The sequence below is a fragment of the Myodes glareolus genome, chromosome 22, assembly GCF_982192425.1.
Source record: "Myodes glareolus chromosome 22, mMyoGla1.1, whole genome shotgun sequence".
Taxonomy (NCBI): domain Eukaryota; kingdom Metazoa; phylum Chordata; class Mammalia; order Rodentia; family Cricetidae; genus Myodes; species Myodes glareolus.
The window spans coordinates 12,420,258-12,442,484 of record NC_142047.1 but is presented as its reverse complement, the minus strand read 5'-3'; the positions used below and the strand labels follow the sequence as shown (position 1 = coordinate 12,442,484).

At 47.8% G+C, this 22,227-nt stretch overlaps 1 protein-coding gene across 2 annotated transcripts; it reads right to left on the bottom strand.

Moving 5' to 3' along the window:
• Positions 1-874: 874 nt before the first annotated feature.
• Brme1 (break repair meiotic recombinase recruitment factor 1) lies at positions 875-22,156 on the bottom strand. 2 transcript variants are annotated; one of them, XM_087900192.1, is made up of 9 exons: positions 21,807-22,156; positions 21,320-21,370; positions 14,760-14,937; positions 11,911-11,989; positions 9,218-9,322; positions 6,032-7,144; positions 3,216-3,313; positions 1,546-1,638; positions 875-1,249 (listed from the first exon to the last, which is right to left on the bottom strand). In XM_087900192.1, exons 2-9 carry the CDS (start codon positions 21,348-21,350, stop codon positions 1,123-1,125), a joined length of 1,824 nt encoding a protein of 607 aa, XP_087756318.1. In that variant the 5' UTR covers positions 21,351-21,370; positions 21,807-22,156; the 3' UTR covers positions 875-1,122. The 2 variants fall into 2 exon arrangements, with proteins under 2 accessions (XP_087756318.1, XP_048300439.2); XM_048444482.3 differs by having other exon boundaries at positions 14,760-14,934.
• Between the last annotated feature and the right edge of the window lie 71 nt (positions 22,157-22,227).

Below are 22,227 nucleotides of genomic sequence, written 5' to 3'. Positions count from 1 at the left end.
ATCTTGGGGTCACTTTGGGGAGCTGAATCAGGAGCAGGCACCATTAGGGCAGCTGTGAGGTGTGTAAACTCCCAGCCACCCACTGCATACTGATATGCAAAATAGGGGCCTCCCCTTGCACTGAAGGCTCACAGGACTTGAGGGAAACAGGCTGGCATAAACGCAGTGACAGGCTTGACTGGGTCATCACACCTTCGTCTCCTTCAGCTCCACATGTCCTAGGGGGTGCTGGGAAGAGCACTTCCTGCATTCATCTTACTGGCCTGAGGCTTCACTCTCAGTCCCTATTCTTCTTCCTGGGACCCTCATTGTTCCTGGTCTGGGGTGGGCTGGGAGCCAGGGAAGAGGACAGTGACTGGAGAAGGGCTTCTTAGTAGCCTGGGGTCTGTGAGTGGCATTGGGGCAGCAACAGCTCCTTGCATAGCCCAACATCCAGAGTCTGAGCCCAGAGACAGGAGGAACTGTGGGGTTAGTCATACCCTGCCTGTCTCACAGGGTTCCCTAGGAAGAGGCTCAGTGGGGAGGCCTGAGCCAACTAGGCATGTACTTCAGCAAACAGTCGCAGCCAGACACTGTCATGTGCAGAGGCAGAGTAAGGGAAGGTAGATGATCAGAGCTCATTCCTAAGCAGTAGGCTGGGGTCTTACCCTGCCTGGGACCTTGTCTTTGTGCTCTCCACCTGTGTATGGATGTGACCAGTGTACACACAACCATCCTCCTAGAAACCTGGGACACTGAGCTGTGGGGAGCCCCTGACCTGTGTTCTGGCAGGAGTGGTCCTGGCTAGCCCTATACCTAGCCTTCAGAAGGTGGAAGGGAGGGTAGAGTGGTCTGTGGGCAGAACATACGAGCTGGGAACGTCTCCACCACACAGTTGTGATTCACGGGCTATGACTGCACCATTTATTCGCCGCTTTCCCAAAAGTAACATGGACAAAAACGGAAAAGAACAAAGAGCACCTCTCGCCTCCCGAAACAAATGGAAAAGCAACTGCAGCTCAGCTCAGGAGGCTCTGGAAGCGGGATGAGCACCTGGGGTAGCTGTCAGCCTCTGGCATATGGAGCCCAGGTAAACTGACCCCCAACGGCCTAGAAGGCTTAGGGGGTCCAGGCTGGAACAGCCTACAGGTCCCTCCAGCCCTGATCCCCTCTAGCAAGGCTCCCCAACCCCTTTGTCAGGTAAGGCAGAGGCTTGGCTTTCCTGCGCTTGAAGGCCTCCAGTTCCCGGTGGGTGCTCATAACCAGCCGGCTGTAGACGAAAGGAAAATAAGGAGTACTAGCTGGGGCTCCCATGCACAGGGCCGACCTGACCACACCTGCCAGGTGGCTCCTCACAGGTGCATAAATGGCAGGTGCAGGCACATCCTGCCCTTTGAACGTAAAAGCCTGAGCCATGCAGGTCAGAGGTGATAGTAGAAATTCTACCACACAAATGTGGAGGCAGAGACAGGACAACCAGATACCCATTTCCACTCCCTCCCCTGTAGTCCTGCCTCAGTTTCTACTTTGTTCCCTATCCTCTCTGGTGACTTGAGCTGCCCTTACTTGAGACTGGAGAGCTCCACCACAAGGCCACGCACTGTGTCTGTGGCATCTTGCATCCTGCAGGCCTCTTGAGTCCAGGTCCCCGCAGCCGGTCTGTTAGGAGGAGAAAGAAAGGAATGGCCCGAGTACTCAGGAGTCAGCCATTCATTGGGTTTGAGGGGCTTATAATGGCCGACCCAATCCCTCCCTCCAACCCCTGCCACCACATACTGCCATGCTTGTGCTGCTGCCGTGGCCTTCCTCACCAATGGGCCCCACCTGGCCATTCTTCGAGGACTCTGGAATACTCTTTTCCAGTAACTTGATCATTAGATTTTAACTCTTTAGCCCCCCACCCCCACCTTTCTCCTTTGATTTTTTTAGACAGGGTCTCTGTTGTTTTGGAGCCTGTCCTGGAACTCGCTTTGTAGACCAGGCTGGCCTCGAACTCAGAGATCCCACCTACCTCTGCCTCCTGAGTGCTGGGATTAAAGGCGTGCGCACGTGTGCCCCCATTGCCCAGCTGAGCTACCCCATTTGCTCCCCATAATCCCCAGCACTCAAGATAATCTGGAAGGGGACATGCCACATTTCCCATAGGGATGTGCAATCTATATATATGTACAGGCAGAATAAGGACCCTGTCAGCTCAGGCTAACAACTGTCTCCCTCTGAATTTCCTATACTCATGAGTCCCGGTTCTGCCATACAGGCTCCAGGCACCTGATGATAGCTACCTATTGGGTCCTTAGCTGGCTAGAGTTTCATTCAGCCCCAGGCCACCCACTGGACCCAGGACCCACACTGGAGCAGCACTGACTGGGATGTTTTGTAGTAACATGGCTAACCTGCTTCAGGCACACTGAAGGGAAAGTGAGCAACATAGGGGAGGGGCTGTTGACAAGTGGCAGGCGGAAGGCTGGAGGAGGGAAGGGGCCAAGGAGGTCAGGGTGCCATTCTAGCCCTCTTTTGTGATTACCTGGTGGAAACAGAAACTTGGCAGTAAATCATTGATAAGCCTCTGCAGAGACACGGTCAGGTTCAAGTGCAAGGTAATTGGAGGGAGGGCCTGTGAGGGCCAGACAGGGTAGTAAGGAAGGGTGGGGTAGTCCCTAGGGTACCTGCCCAGAGCCAGAGCTGGGCACCCTCAGACTTGTTTCTACTCACAGTTCCCAGCCCTGACTAGACACCTGTTTATGGAGCTCAGGACCACCCAGGCTCCTCCTCTTAGGACACCAATCTAAGGTGCTGGAGGACTGCCCCAGGGGACTCAGCTCCTAAGAACAGGCACTGCTTTGAGTGTGGACCATAGGCCACCTGAGTTCCCAGGATATATAGCACATGGCATTTTGAAAGACAGGCCTAAGCTGGGTGGGAGGCAGAGGCAGGTGCATCTCCATGAGTTTGAGGCCAGCCTGGTCTACAAAGCGAGTTACAGGATAGCCAGGACTGTTACACAGAGAGAGGAGAGAGAGAGAGAGAGAGAGAGAGAGAGAGAGAGAGAGAGAGAGGAGGAGGAGGAGGAGAGAGAAGAGAGGAAAGAAAGAAAGGAAAGAGGGAAAGAGAGAAGAAAGAGAGAAAGAAAAGAAAGAAAGAAAGAAAGAAAGAAAGAAAGAAAGAAAGAAAGAAAGAAAGAAAGAAAGAGCAAGCCCACCCAGCTTTCATTCTGAATTGAAGACTGGGAAGCCTACCTGGGATGAGCTTTGGCCACTGCCTTTGGGGATCCTCCGACGGCATATGGGATAGGGACAGACCAGCCAAGGCCTGGCACATTCCCTGCAGGAGAACCCTGGAAGGAGCAGGGATAGTGTGTGAATCACTCAAGCTGGCAGAGGGAGACCTAAGACTTCCCTTTAGCTGAGCTCCTAAGGAGGAAGTATGATGCTTAGGAGGAGCTCCAGACATCTGCTCTGCTCGCCTTTCTTTCTTTCTTTTTTTTTAAAGATTTATTTATTTTTTTATTATGTATACAACATTCTGCCTCCATGTATGCCCGTGCGCCAGAAGAGGGCACCAGATCTCATTTCAGATGGTTGTGAGCCACCATGTGGTTGCTGGGAATTGAACTCAGGACCTCTGGAAGAGCTGCCTATGCTCTTAACCACTGAGCCATCTCTCCAGCCCCTCTGCCCTCCTTTCTTGTTCTTGCAACAGGCTGCTATACATCTCGAGATACACTGATGAGTTTTACCCCAATCACTGTGGAAGTGTCCAAAAGTATCTCAAACATCCTGGAGCAAAGCTGAGTGTAGTGGTGCACATCTTTAACCCCAGGACTCGGGGGGCCGAGGCAAGTGGATCTTTGTGAATTCAATGCCAGCCTGGTCTACAAAGCGAGTTCCAGGACAGCCAGAGCTACATAGTGAGAATTGTCTTGAAAAAAACAAAAACCATGGCCAGGCATGGTGGTACACACTTGTAGTCCTAGAAACTTAGGGGTGAGGGCAGGATTGGTGCTTGTGAGTTTGGGGCCAGCCTCCTGGGTTCCAGGCTACCCTGTGCAAGTGTGGTTACTGTGAGACTGAGATTCGGCCTCCTTTCAAAAAAGAAAAAAGACCCTGGAGCTGGGCACATGTAACTCTGGGGGTCTGAGGTCAACATGGCCTACAGAGACACAGTCTCGGAACCCAAGTGGCAATGACAGAAAGGACGTGCTATTACCTGCCTCATAAAGGAGAGTCCTATGTGGAAAAGTCTGCAAACAGGCTGGCATGGGAATTCATCAGGGGACAGTACTGGACTGGCGTTACAGACCTAGGAAGGTCATTTGAGCCCAGCCAGGGCAACCTGCAAAACCATCTAAAACCATGAAATAAAATTGGATGTTCACATTTGCCCATTCTACTACACTGCTCATCTGTGGGGAGTAGTCCCCCTCTAAAAGGGGCCACACTTCTAGCATACCTGTGGGGGTGTTGCCTTTGACAAAAGGGGCTATGGTATTTGAAGCCCTGAAAGCCTCATCCAAATATGACCAGCCAATGCCCAAACCCTAGGAGGGATGAAAAGATCTGTTTTCCTGACGTACTAGGGATGGAGCCCAAAGCCCCACACATGCCATTCAGCCATGCCAGCTGTGCCAGCTTCAGACCAACACTGGAGCTGTGAGGAAAAGCCACCACATCTCTGGCAAGAGAGCACTGTGCAAGGTTGAGACTGTCACTGCAGAGTGACCTACAGTCATGTCCTCTGTGGAAATGGCTGCGAGGCCAGCAGGAGACCCTTTCTTGGTCCTAGGTGTCCTATTCTGCCTTCCAGTTGAGCTGGGCTGCTGATGGCCTTCTAGTGGGAACATGCTCAGTGACTGGGTCACCCTGACTTGTTCAGAAATACCCATTATCAAAGATAGGCGCACCCAGGCTGGCGCTGTCTGTTGTCTGACGCAAGCTAAATGCCAGATTCCTTTGGTCCTGATAGATTTTCTTTACAGAGGTGGGATGGAACCCGGGCTTCTCATAGTACTAAGACAAGTCACGGTGGCCTACACCACAGGCCCAGTGTCCTGAGAAGTATAGCCCAACAAGTTCCCCAACAAGGATGGAAAGGCAGGCTCTCTCTCCATCCCTTTGGTACTAGGATGGAACTCAGCCTTGAAGCATGGCTGCCTGTTTCTTGCATTGAGCACTAGGTACAATTCTTTGCTTGCATTGAGGGATTGTGTCTTATGAAAAGCTTCTCTCAAAGTGGCAAACTGGACTAGCTAAATATCTCAACAGGAGGTTGTGGCTCAGTGTGAAATCTTGGCTTTTTGGGAGGATACTCGCATAGTCTACTGGACACCACCAAGCTCCGTTCCAAGACAGAGCAACTTTAGACTCCAGCAGAACACATACCCCACAGGCTTCTCCTCTCCAGCAGGTGCCTGGCCTCCCTCAGCCTCTGTACTACTCCCTGCCTAGTCTCAGGGTGTGGCAGACAACTCTTTGTCAGGTCCAGTGCAGCAACAGACAGCAGGGCTGGCTTTTCCCAGGAAGAAGGGTTGACAAATGACCTTGAATGGCTGGCCTTGGCTCAGAGGCACAGAAGGCCACTTCTGAGCAGCTGTGAGTGGACAAGACCCTTAGGAATGGTAATACAAAGCACGATTTCTCACGTGTCTACAGGAAAATCTTGTCAAGATTCCCAGCAAGTCTCAAGGGAGCGAGGGTTCTTTCCAGTTCAGGGTGAATCTCCTCCCTCCATCTAGCTTCTTCAGGTGTGCGACTTGTAGTGGTTTCCCACATCCCCTTGCCAGCCAGGAGCAGATGCTGGGTGGCACAGCCGAGGGCTCTAGTTACAGCAGGGGTCCCAGTCACATAAGTCAGGCCCACACAGATAGCCAGCAGGTCTGCCTTTCAGGAAAACCTGATTCCACCGTGTTCAAGGCTGCTGGGTGTCCTCCACCCCCATATGCCTATGCTGCATATATGAAGTGTCGGACACATAAGCCCCATCTTGCCTTTGAACCTCACTGACCAGGGTGTGGGGTGTGTGTGTTTGTGTGTGTTGAGCACAGGAAGGCTCTTACCTGCTCAGGTAGGGCCTCCACATTGGGGGCATCCAGGGCATCTTGTATCTGGCTGTCGGGCAGGAAGTCTAGTTCCATTGCTGAGGACTCCTGCCATGCAGCCTGATCTCTAGAACTGGGAACTGATGGCTGCTGCCCTGCCAGGTCTATGGGAATTCCTGGACTGCTATGACAGGCCTTGGTCCTCTGGGGAAGGTCACTAGCTGCATGGCTATGTTCTAGCTGAGAGGAGGTATGAGGGGACAAACTGAGGTCCTCAAAGTCTTGATGACAATTTAGGCTGCTTAGCTCCACTACCTTCTGGTTCATGGGCTGTGCCTGTAAAGGCAGCATTCCTGTCCCTCCTGGCAACTGCCCATCAGAGTCAGGGTCCTTGATCTTGAAAGCGGGACCCATTTCCTGTTCTGTACAGCCTGGATCTCCAGCATCCACCATGGGCTCTTCTTTCTCGGGAACTGCAGTCTCGGTAAGGCTGGCCAGGATGTCACCAGGGGACCCCTCTTCCGGCCTGACCTCTCTGCCTGCTGTGGTCTCCTCAGCAAGAGGTGTGTAGCCCAGCAGAGTCCCAGTGCAGTCTCCACCAGGGGTCTGCCCATCTGGAGAGCCTGGCAGCCCAGCCACCTCTGGAGCCCTCTGTTGCAGCACAGAGGGATCTAAGCTCACAGCTGTGATGACATTGTCTGTAAGAGAGGCATCTGCTGGGTTGCTGCAGCTTGGTGCTACGTCTGTGCTACTGAGTATGTGCGTGGGGACAGGTACAGTGGGATCTGAGGCAGGAGCTGGTGCTGAAATGGAGAGGATGCCTTCTTCTTGGGGTTCCCCTCCTTGGGCACCTCCTTCCTGTGGGGCTCTGCCATCTGCCTCTCTCCCTTCAGCATCACCGTCTGACAGGTGCCTTTCCTGGCTAGTACTGTCTTGAACCCTGGCCCTCTGCATCTCAAAGTCATTGTTCCCTAGGCTTCCAGCATCTGTTGAGATAGTTCTCTCCTCTGAGCAGGCACCATCTGCCCATGTCTGGTCTTCTGGCCTCCGGGCATCGTGGAGAGGGAACCTTGGGGACTCCTTCTTTGGCTGGCTTCCTGCCTGGAGGGCACCCAGCTCTGGCCATGTTTCCTGTGGAAATAAGAAGACTCAGTTCCAGCCTCAGATAATCAAGCACTCTGAAGAATTTTCTAGTTGGTACAAGCCCTGTCCTCAGGATCAGATGGTTGCACCCACCACTAGGTACAGCAAGCACTTGCCTAGTTACACAAGGCTCTGAGTTCTACCCTCACCCCCAGAGAGTCAATGAAGGGTTTAAAGGCTCTGCTTCCAGTTGACCCAATGGCACTTGAGACACATCAGCTTATTACATTGTGTGTGTGTGTGTGTGTGTGTGTGTGTGTGTGTGTGTGCATACACTTGCCACAATGTACATATGGAGACCAGAGGACGGCTTGTGGAAGTCAGTCACTCTGCTTTCACTACAAGGGTCGTCAGGTTGTCTGATCTGGTGACAAGAGTCTTAACCTGCTGATCCATCACACCAGCCTCTAATCAACTTAAATAAGATACACCAGAGCCAGTGAGAAGGCCTGGTGGGTAGAGTGGCACTCTCTGTCACAGCATGGTGGAGAAAACAGACTTCATAAAGTTGCCTTCTTACTCTCACATGCACACTGTGGCTCACGAACACCCATACTCGTAAACATACATATGTATACAGGTAATAAAAACGCCATTACAAAAAAGCTGGGGTTGGGCTGGACTTGGTGGCACACATATATCATCACATTGAGAGGCTGAGGAAGGGTTCAGAGTTTGAGGCTGTTCTGGACCACATAGTGAGATTCTGTCTCAGACACCTGAGTGCTGCAATTACAAGTATGCATCAATGTGTCCAACTATAGCTGTTTGGGTTTTTTTTGTTTTTGTTTTTGTTTTTTAATTTGTTTTTGGAGACAGGGTTTCTCTTTGTAGCCCTGGCTGTCCTGGAACTCACAAAGATCTCCTGTCTCTGGCTCCCAAGTACTGAGATTCAAGGCATGTGTCACCACTTCCCAGGTTCATTTGTTTGTTCTTTAAAAAAAAAATCTACACTCTAAGCCAGGTGGTGGTGGCACACGTCTTTAATCCCAGCTCTCAGAAGGCAGAGGCAAGGGGATTTCTGTGAGTTCAAGGCCAGCCTGGTCTACAGAGCAAGTTCCAGGAAGCCAGAGCTATGCAGAAGAAACCCTGTCTCAAAAAACAAAAAGAAATAAAAAGAAATAAAACAAAAATAATTAAAAAAAAAAAAAAGCCGCATTCCACCTCTCCCACATGCTATCCACTGTCTTTCCTACCTGTCAACCACCTGTTTGCCGTAACTCTATAATCCCAACTCCCAATCCCCGGCCCTCCCAAGACTAGTTCTCACGAAGCCCAAACTGATCTCAAAAGCTGGTACATAGCTCAGGATAGCCTTGAACTTCTGATCCTCCCATTTCCATATACCTTCTAAGAGCTGGTATTTCAAGCAAGCACCATCCCAGTTTATGCAGTGTTGGGGATAGATGACCCAGGGTTCTGTGCGATCTATTTACATTTGTGTACTGCCTACTCAAGTGCTCTACCACTGACCCATTCCCCAACCCTAACGTTCACCCACTGATGGTTATCCAGAGTGTTTCCAGTTGGGGAGTATTACAAACACTGCTGCAGCAAAGGCCACTATGTACTCTCCTCCAGGGGCATGTCACATCAACAACATTGTCAACCCCAGGATTCATGATGGCAAGGACAATCCTAAGACTCTTGAGGGCTGGAGAGATGGCCAAGCATTTAAGAGTGTATAGTATTCTTGCAGAGGACCTGATGTTGATTCTCAGCACCCATTTCAGGGGGCTCACAACTGCCTGAAACTCCAACTCTGGAGTCTCTGGAAGAGCAGCTAGTGCTTCTAACTGCTGAGCCATCTCTCCAGCCCCCACATTTTTAAATGTTCCTGACTTGTACAGAAGCCCCCAAGAAGCAGAGGAAGCTGTCAGGAAAAATATACTACCTTTCTGAATTTGACTATCTCCATGTAAACTGAGCCATGGTACAGAGTGGTCTCAGATGTGCTGTTTAGCACACAGTGCAAACCAGGAGCCTGAGTGTGACTGCCAAGTCAAGGAAGACCACGGTTAATCAGCAGGAGCAGCCAGCTAAGGGAAGGGAGGCTCTTACCTGGCTTCCGGTGCAGCTCTCTGGAACCTCTTCCCACGCCTTGGCTTTTCTTCTTACTGTCTTCTTTGGTTTGGCAAACTGGGGGACAAACCTCCCACCTGAGTTCTGTAAAAGGGACACAAGAATAAAGCAGCAGTGTGGAAGAATGGGGTCTTAGGAACAGCAGCCCCAACACCCCCACCCCGTTTTTTTCTTTCAGTACTCAGGATTAAACTTCGCTGCATCCTAGGAAGTGCGAAGTGCTCAACTACTCAGTTACGGACCAACCCTTAAACCCGTACTATTTATTTGTTTTCTTTCTCTCTCTCTCTCTCTCTCTCTTTCTTTCTTTCTTTCTTTCTTTGAGACAAGCTCTCTCTATGCGACCCTGGCTGTCCTGGAACTCACTGTGTAAAGCAGGCTGCTTCTGCTTCCTGAGTGCTAGGACTAAAGGTGTGGATCACCTTGCCCAGCTACTCCTTTTTGAAGCTGTACCCCCACTGGAATTTTGAGATAAGATTCCATTTTTTTTTTAATTTTTAATTTTATTTTATCTTATTTTTTGTTGGTTTTTTGAGACAGGGTTTCTGTAGCTTTAGAGCCTGTCCTGGAACTAGCTCTTGTAGACCAGGTTGGCCACGAACTCACAGAGATCCTCCTACCTCTGCCTCTCAAGTACTGGGATTAAAGGTGTGTGCCACCACTGCCCGTTTTTTTAATTGATATTTATTGAGCTCTACATTTTTCTCTGCTCCCATCCCTGCCTTTTCTCTCCCCTCTTCAACCCTCCCCCAAGGTCCCCATGCTCCCAATTTACTCAGGAGATCTTGTCTTTTTATACTTTCTCCTTCCCATGTAGATTAGATCTATGTAAGTTTCTCTTAGTGTCCTCATTGTTGTCTAAATTCTCTGGGATTGTGGTTTGTAGGCTGGTTTTCTTTGCTTTATATTTAAAAACCACCTATGAGTGAGTACATGTGATAATTGTCTTTCTGGGTCTGGTTTACCTCACTCAAAATGATGTTTTCTAGCTCCATCCATTTTCCTACAAAATTCAAGCTGTTGTCATTTTTTTTCTGCTGCATAGTACTCCATTGGGTAAATGTACTATATTTTCCTTATCCATTCTTCGGTCGAAGGGCATTTAGGTTGTTTCCAGGTTCTGGCTATGACAAACAATGCTGCTATGAACATAGTTGAGCATATGTCCTTGTGGCACAATTGAGCATCCTTTGGATATATACCCAAAAGTGGTATTACTGAGTCTTGAGGAAGGTTGTTTCCTAATTTTCTGAGAAATTGCCACACTGACATCCAAAGGGGTTGTACCAGCTTGCATTCCCACCAGCAATGCATTAGTGTTCCCTTTTCCCCACAATCTCTCCAGCATAAATTGTCATCAGTGTTTTTGATATTGGTCATTCTTACAGGTGTAAGATGAACTGTCACAGTTGTTTTGATTTGCATTTCTCTGATGACTAAGGATACTGAACATTTCCTTAAGTGTCTTTCAGTCATTTTAGATACCTCTGTTGAGAGTTCTCAGTTTAGGTCTGTACTCCATTTTTTTTTTATTGGATTATTTGTTCTTTTGATGATTAATTTCTTGAGTTCTTTGTATATTTTGGAGATCAGACCTCTGTCTGATGTGGGGTTAGTGAAGATCTTTTCCCATTCTGTAGGCTGTTGTTTTGTCTTGTTGACCATATCCTTTGCTTTACAGAAGCTTTTCAGTTTCAGGAGGTCCCATTTATTAATTGTTTCTCTCAGTGTCTGTGCTGCTGGGGTTATATTTAGGAAGTGGTCTCCTGTGCCAATGTATTCAAGTGTACTTCCCACTTTCTCTTCTACAAGGTTCAGTGTGGCTGGCTTTATGTTGAGGTCTTTGATCCATTTGAACTTGAGTTTTGTGCATGGTGATAGATATGGGTCTATTTTCATTCTTCTACATGTTGATATCCAGTTATGCCAGCACTACTTGTTAAATATGCTTTCTTTTTTCTATTTGATATTTTTTGCTTCTTTGTCAGAGATAAGATTTCATATAACTTAGGCTGGCCTTGATCTTGATATATAGCCGAGGTTGATTTTCAATTCCTGGTCCTCCTGTCTTCTTCTCTGGAGTGCTAGAATTACGGGCATCATGCCTGTTTTATGTAGCACTGGGGATAAACCCAGTTCTTCATGCATTCTAGAGCAAGCATTCTACCAACTGAGCTACATCTCCAACTGTTCCTCCTCTTACCCTACATCCCCAACCCTGTCACCTTGTTTTTCTTTTTTAAAATAATTTATTGGTGTTTTGACTGCATGTATGTCTGTGTGTGGGTGTTAGATCTTGGAGTTACAAACAGTTATTAGCTGTCATGTGGGTGCTGGGAATTGAACTCGGATTCTCTGAAGAGCAATCAGTGCTCTTAACCGCTGAGTCATCTCTCCAGCCCCAGCTTATCTTGTTTTTTTGAGACAAGGCTTTACTCTATAGCCTAAGCTAGTCTAGAATTTACTATATGGTCCATGTTGGCCTTGGACTCAGAGATTTACCCACCTCTGTTTCCCAAGTTCTGTAATTAAGGTGTGCACCACCATGTCTTGCTTTGACTTCTTTTGTTGTAGTTTCACACAAGTGTCTTATGTCCCTGCATCCCTGTGGGCAGTAAGAGCTGCTGGCCGCGAACAGGAACAGGATATAGACCATACAGGAGGAGGCTCACCTGGGAAGGAGGCAAGGGGACCAGCTCTTCTGCTGACTCCAGGAGGTCAGAGGCAGCTCTTGTGTCCTCCACAAGGCAGCTGAGTGAGAAGAGGCAAAAGAGAGGATTTGAAGTCCTTCTAGATGTTATGTAAATACCAAGACAATGGGAGTGGGTGCAGCTCCAGCAGTCGAGCCTAGTGTGTGAGGCTATGGGTTCTATCCCCAAAACATGCTCACACACAGACACACAGGCACAAATACATATACCACAACATATCCCTACACACTTACTTTCTCAAGAACAAAGGGAAGTGAGAACCTAAACGAAAAGTAATTCTGAATCTTCCAGGGAGGGCCTGGAAATTGCTTCTTAGGGTTTAAAAACACATCAGTTCCATTTCCCCTACACAAGGCTGAGGATGGAACCCAGAGCCTGGCGCCTGCTATGCAAGTGCCCACATCATCTGCTTTGACAGGGTGAGATTTACAGAGTGCAGTATTACTTAGCAATAAAATAAAAATCTGGGCCAGGCCTGGTGGCACATGTTCTTAATCCCAGCACTCAGGAGGCAGAGGCAGAAACAGGCAGATCTCTGTGAGTTTGAGGCCAGCCTGGTCTACAAATTGAGTTCCAGGACAGTTAGGATTGCTACACAGAGAAACCCTGTCTCCAAACAAATAAAAAGCAAAACAAACAAACAAACAAGCAAACAAAACAGAAAAAAAAATAAGAATCTGAAAGATAGCTCCATGGATAAAAGCCCTTGCCACACAAGCAGACCTATATAAAAGCTAAGGGAGTAGTACAAGAACTGTAATCCCAGCACCCTGTGACAAGGCAGGGGAACCCCTGAAGGCCTGTGAGCAGCTGGCCTGTCCACAGCAGAACAACAGACACCGTCTCAAAGAAGTGGGAAGTCAGAACTGACACCATAGGTTGTCCCGGATATCCTCTGACAGTCACACAGATGATGTGCTGCAAGTCAGCTCCCATCCACACACACCAAGAAAGGAAAGAGAAAGGGAAGAAAAAGAAAAGAGAATTCTAACCAGGCATGGTGGTGCACGCCTATAATCCCATCACTCAGAAGGCAGAGGCAGGCAGATCTCTGTGAGTTCAAAGTCAATTTTTTTTTTGTTTTTGTTTTTTGTTTTGTTTTTTGAGACAGTGTTTCTCTGTGCCTTTGGAGCCTGTCCTGGACCTAGCTCTTGTAGATCAGGCTGGCCTCGAACTCACGGAGATCCACCTGCCTCTGCCTCCTGAGTGCTGGGATTAAAGGTGTGCGCCACCACCACCCAGTTTCAAAACAAATATTTTTAAAAATATTTTTAGGTGCTGGGATAGCTCGGTAGAACACGGACATGAGGGCTGGATTCCATCCCAGCACTGCAGAGGGAATAACAAGTTTTACATTGAGGTCATTTGTGTGGCTTTTGGAGCACCAGCAAGATTCTTCTCCACATTTTGCTGTTTGTTTTATATTGGTTTTCTTTTCTTATTCTCTATATGTGCTATTTCTTCTTTTTTTAAAGAGAGGTTTATTTATTTTATGTATTTTATGTATTTTATTAATTATGTAATATTATAAAAAATAATATTATTTTATATTACATTATACATGTAATAATATGTATATTATTCTATCTGCATGTACAATGTTATGGCAGAGATGGCATCAGATCCCACTATAGATGGTTGTGAGCTACCTTGTGGTTGCTGAGAATTGAACTCAAGATCTCTGGAAGAGTAGCCAGTGCTCTTATTCACTGAGTCATCTCTTCAGCCCCACAGGTGCATTTCTTAGTACATTTAAAAAAAAATAGCACAAGATGGGTAGAATTCTTGTCCCTTCCACTATGTTTGTAGACTGGAAGGCCTCATAGCAGTGCATCCCTACTGGTTTAGAAGAGGATTAAATCTCTGTGACTTTCTGGGAGGGAGGATTAGGTGATGTGTGGCTCACACAAGTCTGCAGAGCCAACACTTGTGGCTTCATGGTGCCACTGTTGGCAAGTCTGCTGTGACCTGAAATCAGACAGACATACATGGAGAACTTATACTGGGCTGAGCACAAGCCTCAATATATTTTTTTAAATAATTGATTTTTATTTAATTGCACTGACCTTTTGCCTGCACGTATGTCTGTGTAAGGGTGTCAAGAGCTTGGAGTTATAGACATTTGCTAGCTGCCACGTGGGTGCTGGGAATTGACTCGGATGCTCTAGAACAGTCAGGGCTCTTAACCACTGAGCCATCTCTCCATCTCCAAGCCTCAATATTTTTAATTCAGTAAATGTGGTCACTTAGCCCACACTGTCTTCCTCAAAGACATCAGTTACCAGTCATTTTGCTCCTCCTAATTCTACTTTTCTCCTTCCTTCCTTCTTTCATCTCTTCCTTTCCTTTGGAAATAGGGTCTCATTATGTAACCCAGGCTGGCCTCAAACTAATAGGTATCTACTTGCCTCTGCTTCCCATGTGCTGGGATTAAAGGTGTATGTCATCATAACTGGCCTGTTTTCTTATGTGTGTATATGTACATACATGCATACAGAGGACAACCTCAGGTGTCATCCTCAGGGCACTTTGAGACAGAGTCACTCACTGGCCTGAAACTCACCAATTAGGCTATACTGGCTAGGCAGTGAGCCCCAGGGATCCACCTGTCCTACCTCCTCAGCACTGGGATTACAGGAGTGCACACACCACCATGCTGAGATGTTTTTACATGGATGCTGGAGATGCTTGTGAAAAGAAGTGCCTTTCCAACTGAGCTGTCTTCCCAGCCTCAACCTGTAGTACAGCTGAGAATGTGACTGGATCAGTGTTAACTATAACCTTTCTCCTGGGGGAATGGAGCCACCTACCTGGAAGCTGCGGGTCGTGATTCCTCCCCACCTGGCTCTCCAGAGGCAGCAGGTTCTGGGCTGTCTTCTGACTCTCTGGAACGGCGTGACTGCATCAGCATGGAGCTCTGGCAGCTTCCCTGGGGGTCTTTCAGCCGTGGGTTCTTAGAAGGTTTTGAGGAAGGGAGGCTGACCCCTGCTTTGGAGAGGGAAGTGAGGGGCAGGAGGGCAGACCAGGCTACAGCATGGTTGTCAGTTTAGCACAGGAGAGCCACAGCTAGACTATAGGTGAGTGGGTCTGTGTTGAGGGCAGGAAGGCCAGTTCTGGTGCTAACCTGGTGATGGGGAGATGGAAGGGAGCCCCATTCAAGACACAGGACCTATTTCCTCATGTGGTCATACAATCAGGTTCTTTTTTATCTGCTGAGACAGGATCTTACCTGTAGCCCAGGCTGTCCATGAACTCTCTGTCCTGCTTCCCCAGCTTCCAAAATGCAGGAATGATAGGTAGCTCGCATTTTGGAAGCTGATTCAAGGGCTTTATGTGTCCATGTGCAAATGTACCTGTCTGTGCATGTGCATGTGCATGGGGGCCAGGGGTGAACATATAGTGTAATTTCCCAGGAGTCACTCGGCTTATTGTTTGAGACAGCGGCTCTCATCAAGTAGGCTAAGGATCCCTATATAAGCTTCCCCTGAGCACAATAAACTGGCCATTCTAGGCATTCTTTTATCAAGAATGACTCGTGTCCATGTCTGTCTGTCTGTTTCTGTCTATGTGTTTTTAAGTCTCCAGCTTAGTTCCTGGCTCAAGTACCGTACTGTCTTGTAGTGGCACATGCGCTACAGAATGGAACAAGATCATTCGGCTTTTTACACCTGTCCCCTATGACTGAGCCACATACAAGCTGAGCTTGTCCTCTTTCTTCCTCTGTTTTGAGTAGAGGAATTACAAGTCAGCACTAGTGTTCAGTAGTCTAAAGCGCTGAGCACACACAGAAGTCAGGTGGCGGTGCATGCCTTTAGTTCTAGCGCTTGTGAGGCGAAGGTAGAAGGATTGAGAGTTTGAGGCCAGCCTGGATTACATGAGACCCTTTTTCAAACAAACAAACAACAACAACAATAAAAGCCCAATGGCAGTTGTTTAATTAAGTAAAGATATGTTGCTGTTTCACCTTGCCTGCCTAAGGCTCCTTACTGTTCTAATAAAAAACATAATTGAATGGCCAAGAGTTAGGCAGTAGAGGGATAGGTGGGATTGGTGGGCAGAGAGAATAAGGAGAAGAAGTCTAGGCTCAAGGAATAAAGGAGAAAGAAAGGGAAACACATAGGTCAGAAGCCAGGCAGCCACCAGTCAGCCCGACACAGCAAACAGGAAAGTAAGATTTACAGAAAGAAGGAAGATTAAAAAGCCCTCCAGCAAAATGTAGATAAAGAGAATCAGATTAAAACAAGACCTAAGATAAGGTTGAACATTCATAACTAATAACAAGTTTCTGTATCATGACTTGGGAGCTGGTTAGTGGCCCAAAAGGAAGCTTATTATAAGAGTCCTTTGGACATTTATAGAGCACCTACTGCATACTGGGCTTCTTCCTACAACAAAATAGAAAAACCAAACCTGAATATTGTCTTTCTGGAATTCAGTCAGACTTGCTACACAGTACAAGCACGGGAAGAACCTGAGTTAGATCTACAATATGCATGTAAGAGCCAGGAATAGAGTTGGGGGTGGTGGCACACGCCTTTAATCCCAGCACTTAGGAGATAGAGGCAGGCAGATCTCTGTGAGTTCGAGACCAGTCTGGTCTACAAAGGCTCCAAAGCTACAGAGAAACCCTGTCTTGAAAAAAACAAAAAGAAAAAAAAAAGAGTCAGGAAGTGGTAGCCTAAGACTGTAGTCCCCACTCTGTAGGATCAGAGAAAGACAAATCTCTGGAGCTTGTTGGCCCAATTGGTGAGACCCTGACTCAAAGAGTGACCGAGAAAACACCTGACACTGACCTCTACATACAGAGGCATACACAAATGCACATGCACTACACCTATTGCATGAACGTGAACAACTGTAGGGGTAGGATGGAACTGGGGACCTGAGGTACGCTTGCCAAGTGTTCTACTGCTAAGCCACGCCCCAGCCCTCCAGTCCTTCCTTCTGCTCTGCTGCTGTGCATCTGCGGAGCAGCGCCTTCAATAAGACCCTGCAGGTGTCCTGCACTCCTGGGTGTGCTCCATCCTCTGTCCACACCACTGCCCAGACCATCCTCTCCAACCAGCACTGAGGGCCCAGGAATTCCTTATGTTTCTATGTCCCCACCTCTCTGCCGCAGAAGACAAAAGTAAATAGCTTTGTCTGGTTGCCTGAAATTGCTCACAAACAGCAGCTTGCTTGGTATGTCCCAGGCCTGGGTTCATACTCAGCACAGAAAAAAGAAAAGATTAGTTCATTTTGTTTTTTCAAGACAAGGTTTCTTTATGTAGCTCCTGGAGGTACTAGAACTCGCTCTGTAGACCAGGCTGGCCTTGAATTCAGAGGTAAACTGCCTCTGTGCACTGATTAGGTGACAAAACTGTTTTAGGAAGGATTAGGAGGTGTGGTCTTGTTGGAGATTTCCAAAGCCCACAGCAGGTCTCGTTTCAGTCTTTCTCTCTCTCCTCTCCTTGCCACCTCCCCTGGGCCTGCTGCACATGGAAGATGTAAGCTCTCAGCTACTGCTATAATGCCATGCCTGCCTGCTGCTATACCCCCGCCCTGATGGTCTTGAAGTCACCCTTTGAAACTGTAAGCAAGTCCCCAATCAAGTGCTCTCTAAGTTGCCTTGGTGATAGTGTCTCTCACAGCAACAGAACAGAAGCTAAGACAGGTTTTGTCCCTTGCTTTAGAGAGTCTCTCACTCACCTGGAACTTGCCTAGTAGGCTAGGCTGGCTGGCCCATAAGCTCCAGTAATGGGCCTGTGTCTGCTCCTCCACTCCACTACTGGGAATACAAGCACATGTCACCATACCTAGCTTTTACATGGGTGTGGGGACTGAACTCATGTCTTCATGGTTACAAGGCAAGCACTTTATCAACTGAACCATCCCTCAATGCCTGGAAAATGGATTTGATCTTATTTATTGACTTAAAATATGTTAACATCTTATATTCAGTCACAAATTTTACATTTAATCATGGAAAATTCATTTACTTTTTTAAAAAAAAAGTATGCAACCAACTATTAGCTATACTGGAATTCACTAGCAACAGTAACATCCTCTCAAAATCTCCATGTCCTAGCCTTACCTGTGGTGATATTTTGTTTATAATCTAATAAATAAACCTTGTCTTAAGATCAGAGTGCAAAGGTAGCCACACTAGTCAGTCAAACAGGCCAGGCAGTGGTGGCACACACCTATAATCCCAGCAGCCACACTAGTTAGTCATAGAGGCCGGGCGGTGGTGGTGCATGCCTTTAATCCCGGCACTAGAGAGGAATATAAGGTGAGATGAGACAGAAACTCGCTCTCTTTCAGTCTGAAGATTTCTCAGAGGTAAGAGCTCTCTAGTGGTTGGCTGCTCTGCTCCTCTGATCCTTCAGCTTGAACCCCTGGATCTGTCTCTGGGTTTTTATTGTTTGTGTTACACTCACGGGTTTCAAAATCCCACTGGAACTCTGCTAAACCAGTCAGTGTGGGGAATGGTGGCCTCTCACACGAGGGAAAAGGGAGACAGATCCTGGGCTAGCAATGGGAAAACCACAAGGCTAGGTAGTTATTTTTTCAGTGCAATCAAGAAATGGTAGACTTAAAGTTTTCAGTTTGAAGGGGAAAAATACATATTTTTCTCATAACCATTCATGATATTTTCCAACAAAATACTCAGGTGCGCAATAAACAAAAAACAACAAAAAACTCCACCCACAAATATACATCACATGATAGTTTAGGACATCAGGAACCAAGGGCCCCTTTCCTCTCGTGAAGGCACACAGATTGTGGAGCCAAGCAATGGCTGCTTAGTGGCCTCTAGCAGGGAAACTGCACTGTCGACAGGTGGGTTTGATTATTTAGATAGGGCCAGGTCAACAGGTCATGAGATGGCTAACCTTGGCGACACTGTCACAGTTGCCATGAGTGGGGGACAGCAGTTGGCACCCAAAGACATACCCAGAGTCAGTCAGAAGACCAAGGGATGCCTTTATCTGGCTTTTATGCTAGCGGTAATCAGAGTGGTAGAGCATTTGGCTCACGGCACGAGGCCCTGGTGCATCCCCAGCACTGCAAACACAAATCAAGGCAGCTGCATTTCCTGTACTGGTTTACGTGATTGGGACCTGAGGCACAGACTACTTTACCCACAATGAAGGGAACAGAGCTCTACCAGCCAATCTTTTGAAATCTAGGTTAGAAACAGCCACACAGCAGTTGATCTGGCATTGGCCCTGTGCAGGAATCGCGGCTGAGTGGTTATACTTCCGTCCTGAAACCTGAATGAAGTGGGAAAGACCTCTTGGTCCCCTAGCCTTAGGACCAGTGGCTAATAGAAAACCTTCACTCTACTATACAGCCTTCATAATTCCTGTTATTCTTACTTGCCTGTACTTAAACTTCACCATCTTTTAAGGAGCTTAAGGTCATCATATTAGCATTCTGGTGAAAAGCACCAATTAAGCGCTATCAAGAGCTGGTATGGTGGTAGTGGTATGTGTGGTCCCAGCTACTCAGAAAACTAAGGTAGGAGAGTCACCTGAACCCAGAGGAGTTCAGGACCAGATTCATCAGATAGTGTGTGGAAGAGAGTACAGGTGCATAAGCCAGAACACAACACCAGGCATCATTCTTCAAGAGCTTTCTACCTTGATGTAAGTGTGTGTGTTACCTACATGTGTATGCCAGTGCTTTTGCCTGAGTGTGAGTGTAGCACAAACAATAATAACCCAGAGACAGATCCAGGGGTTCAAGATGAAGATCAGAAAAGCAAAGCAGCCAACCCACTAGAGAGCTCTTACCTCTGTGAAATCTTCAGACTGAAAGAGAGCGAGTTCCTGTCTCATCTCACCTTATGTTCCTCTCTAGTGCTGGGATTAAAGGTGTGTGCCACTACTGCCTGGTCTGTTTGGCTGACTAGTGTGGCCGTTTTGCATTCTGGCAAAGCTTAATTTATTAAAATACAAATAAAATATCACAACTGAGCATGTGGAGGTCACAAGTCAGTATTAAGTGTCTTCCTTTATAACTTCTAAAATGTTTAAATTTTACTTGTTTGGGTATTTTGACTGCACGTATGTCTGTGCACCACATGCATGCTCTTGGAGACCAGAAGAGGGTGTGGAACTGGGGTTACATACAATTGGTTGTGAACTTCCATATGGGTTCTCGGAACTGAACTCGGGTCCTCTGGAAAAGCAGCCATCTCTCCAGTCCTACATTTTATTTTTTTGGGATAAGATCTCTCCCTGAACCTAGGGTTCCCTGTTGCGTCTAGACTAGCTGTCTCCTCCCCCTCTAGTGCTGGGGTCATAATCAGGCACCATTATATCCAGCTCCTATGTGAGTGGTAGGAATCCAGACCCAGGTCCTCGTGCTGGCACAGCATGCTCGTCAGTCACTGAGCCAACTGCTCAGCCCACATTGTTTTATGAGGGTCTCTCACTGATGTGGAACTCGCCTCGTAGGCTAGACTTGGCTGGCCAGGAAGTCACTGGGACTACAAGCACGGGCCATCATACCTGGTGTTTTTAAAATGAGTCTGGAGATTGGGCTCCTCTTGCTTGCTTGCCAAGCATTTTACTGAGCCACCTTTGCAGCCCCAGAGTTAGAATTTGTCTATTTATAAAACAGCAAAACACCTAGGCTTGGTCTACAGGCCTTTATCCCAGTGCACAGTAAGCTAAGGCAGGAAGCTAACAAGTTCAAAGCCAGCTTGAGCTACATGATATATTAATTAGGATTTCTACTATTGTGAGCAAAAGCAAAATTGAGGAAGAAAGGGTTTATTACACTTTTACATCATAGTCCATCATCAAAGGGAGGCAGGAGGGAAGCAGCCTCCTGGCTTTCTTATCTAACTCAGGACTACTTGCCTCCCCCCATGCACTATGTCTCCCCAGTGAGCTGGGCCCACCCACACTCATCATTAATCAAGAAAATGTACTACAAACTTAGCTACAGGCAAATCTTTTGGAAGCATTTTCTCAGTTGAGAGTCCCTTTTCTCAAATGACTCCAGCTTGAGACACACTGACATAAAACAGTCAGCACACATGGCATGAATACACCCCCATTTCAAAAACACACATCAAAAATAAAACGGTCAACTTGGGACAGAGATGTGGTTTCACGGCAGAGCATTTATCATGCAGGAAGGTCTATGTTCTAGGCCCAGTACCGCAAATAAATGAATACTAAAAAGCCAACTTGAAGGCAGACAGTGGTGGTGCCCTGGGCAGCGATGGCAGAGGCAACTGCATCTCCATGAATCCGAGGCCAGCCTGGTCTACAGAGCAAGTTCCAAGGCAGCCAGGGCTACACAAAGAAACCCTGTGTCGATGAAGCAAAATGAAACATAATAGTAATAATGCCAATTTTAATAAACCAAATACCTGAGTCTCGCTGCTTCTTCTTCTTATTCATTTTATCTTTCCCTGAGAAATCTGAAAGCAACAAACAAAATTCTATAGCTGTTGTCAGCATTTTATGTCCCCGTGTGTACCCAGTGGTCTCCCTCTTCCACCGGGCCCATCTGGCGACCTGATGAGGGGGATCAGCTTAATTCCTGCAGGGCGCGAACTGGGACACTGGGTCATAGCCATCTTGGGCAATGGCCAGGTAGGAATTCACACCCTTTCCCTGTGTGAAGGAACTACCTTTGTCCTCCTCAGGACCTCTACTCTAGTCTCTGGGATGAAGACGACTGTGCCCCACCCGACCCCGACAAGGCCTAAAGTTATGTATCTGGGATGTGGAGTACTTGGAAGCTTTTGAGAGACCACTGGTGAACCACCAAAGTGACTTTAACCAGGGCCACCTGAGGCAGGGGTGTCGCTTCTGGTCTTCGGGCTGTGGGACTCAAGGCAAACCAGAACCAACCTGGGCCACAGCAGAGACGAAGTCACTCTGTCCTTAGTAGGGACGAGATCAGCTTCCAACTGATGGGGAATAAATAGCCTAAATTACTTGCGTGACATTTTGAGAAAATGACAACATCAACAGACGGAATCGTGTGGTCGACTGGCGCTGGGGGACCCGAAGGCCTGAGGCCCGGTAGCATGGACGCAGCGCTCCCCGCAACCTGCCCCACAGTGACCGACAGCAGTAACACCCCCGCTCTCCCACAAAGCGGGACAGAACAGGGCACAGTGGCGAGAGCTACGGCCCTCCGCTCGTCACGCCACTGCGCCCTCACACCTGCAGCCCTCCACCTCTTTCCCGCCCCACGCACGCGCAGCACCCTCACCGCACCTTACGCATGCTCCGCCTCCTCTCCGCGCGCGCCTCATATTAGGCGCAT

Bases quoted from the DNA above. Each gene is read 5' to 3' on its own strand.
- Brme1 (XM_087900192.1), bottom strand. From the start codon at position 21,350: ATGAATAAGAAGAAGAAGCAGCGAGACTCAG. The intron at 7,145-9,217 runs GTAAGAGCCTCC...TTATTTCCACAG, and splicing joins AGAGCTGCACCGGAAGCCAG to GAAACATGGCCAGAGCTGGG. The intron at 1,639-3,215 runs GTAGGCTTCCCA...TCCTCCTAACAG, and splicing joins GTGGCCAAAGCTCATCCCAG to ACCGGCTGCGGGGACCTGGA.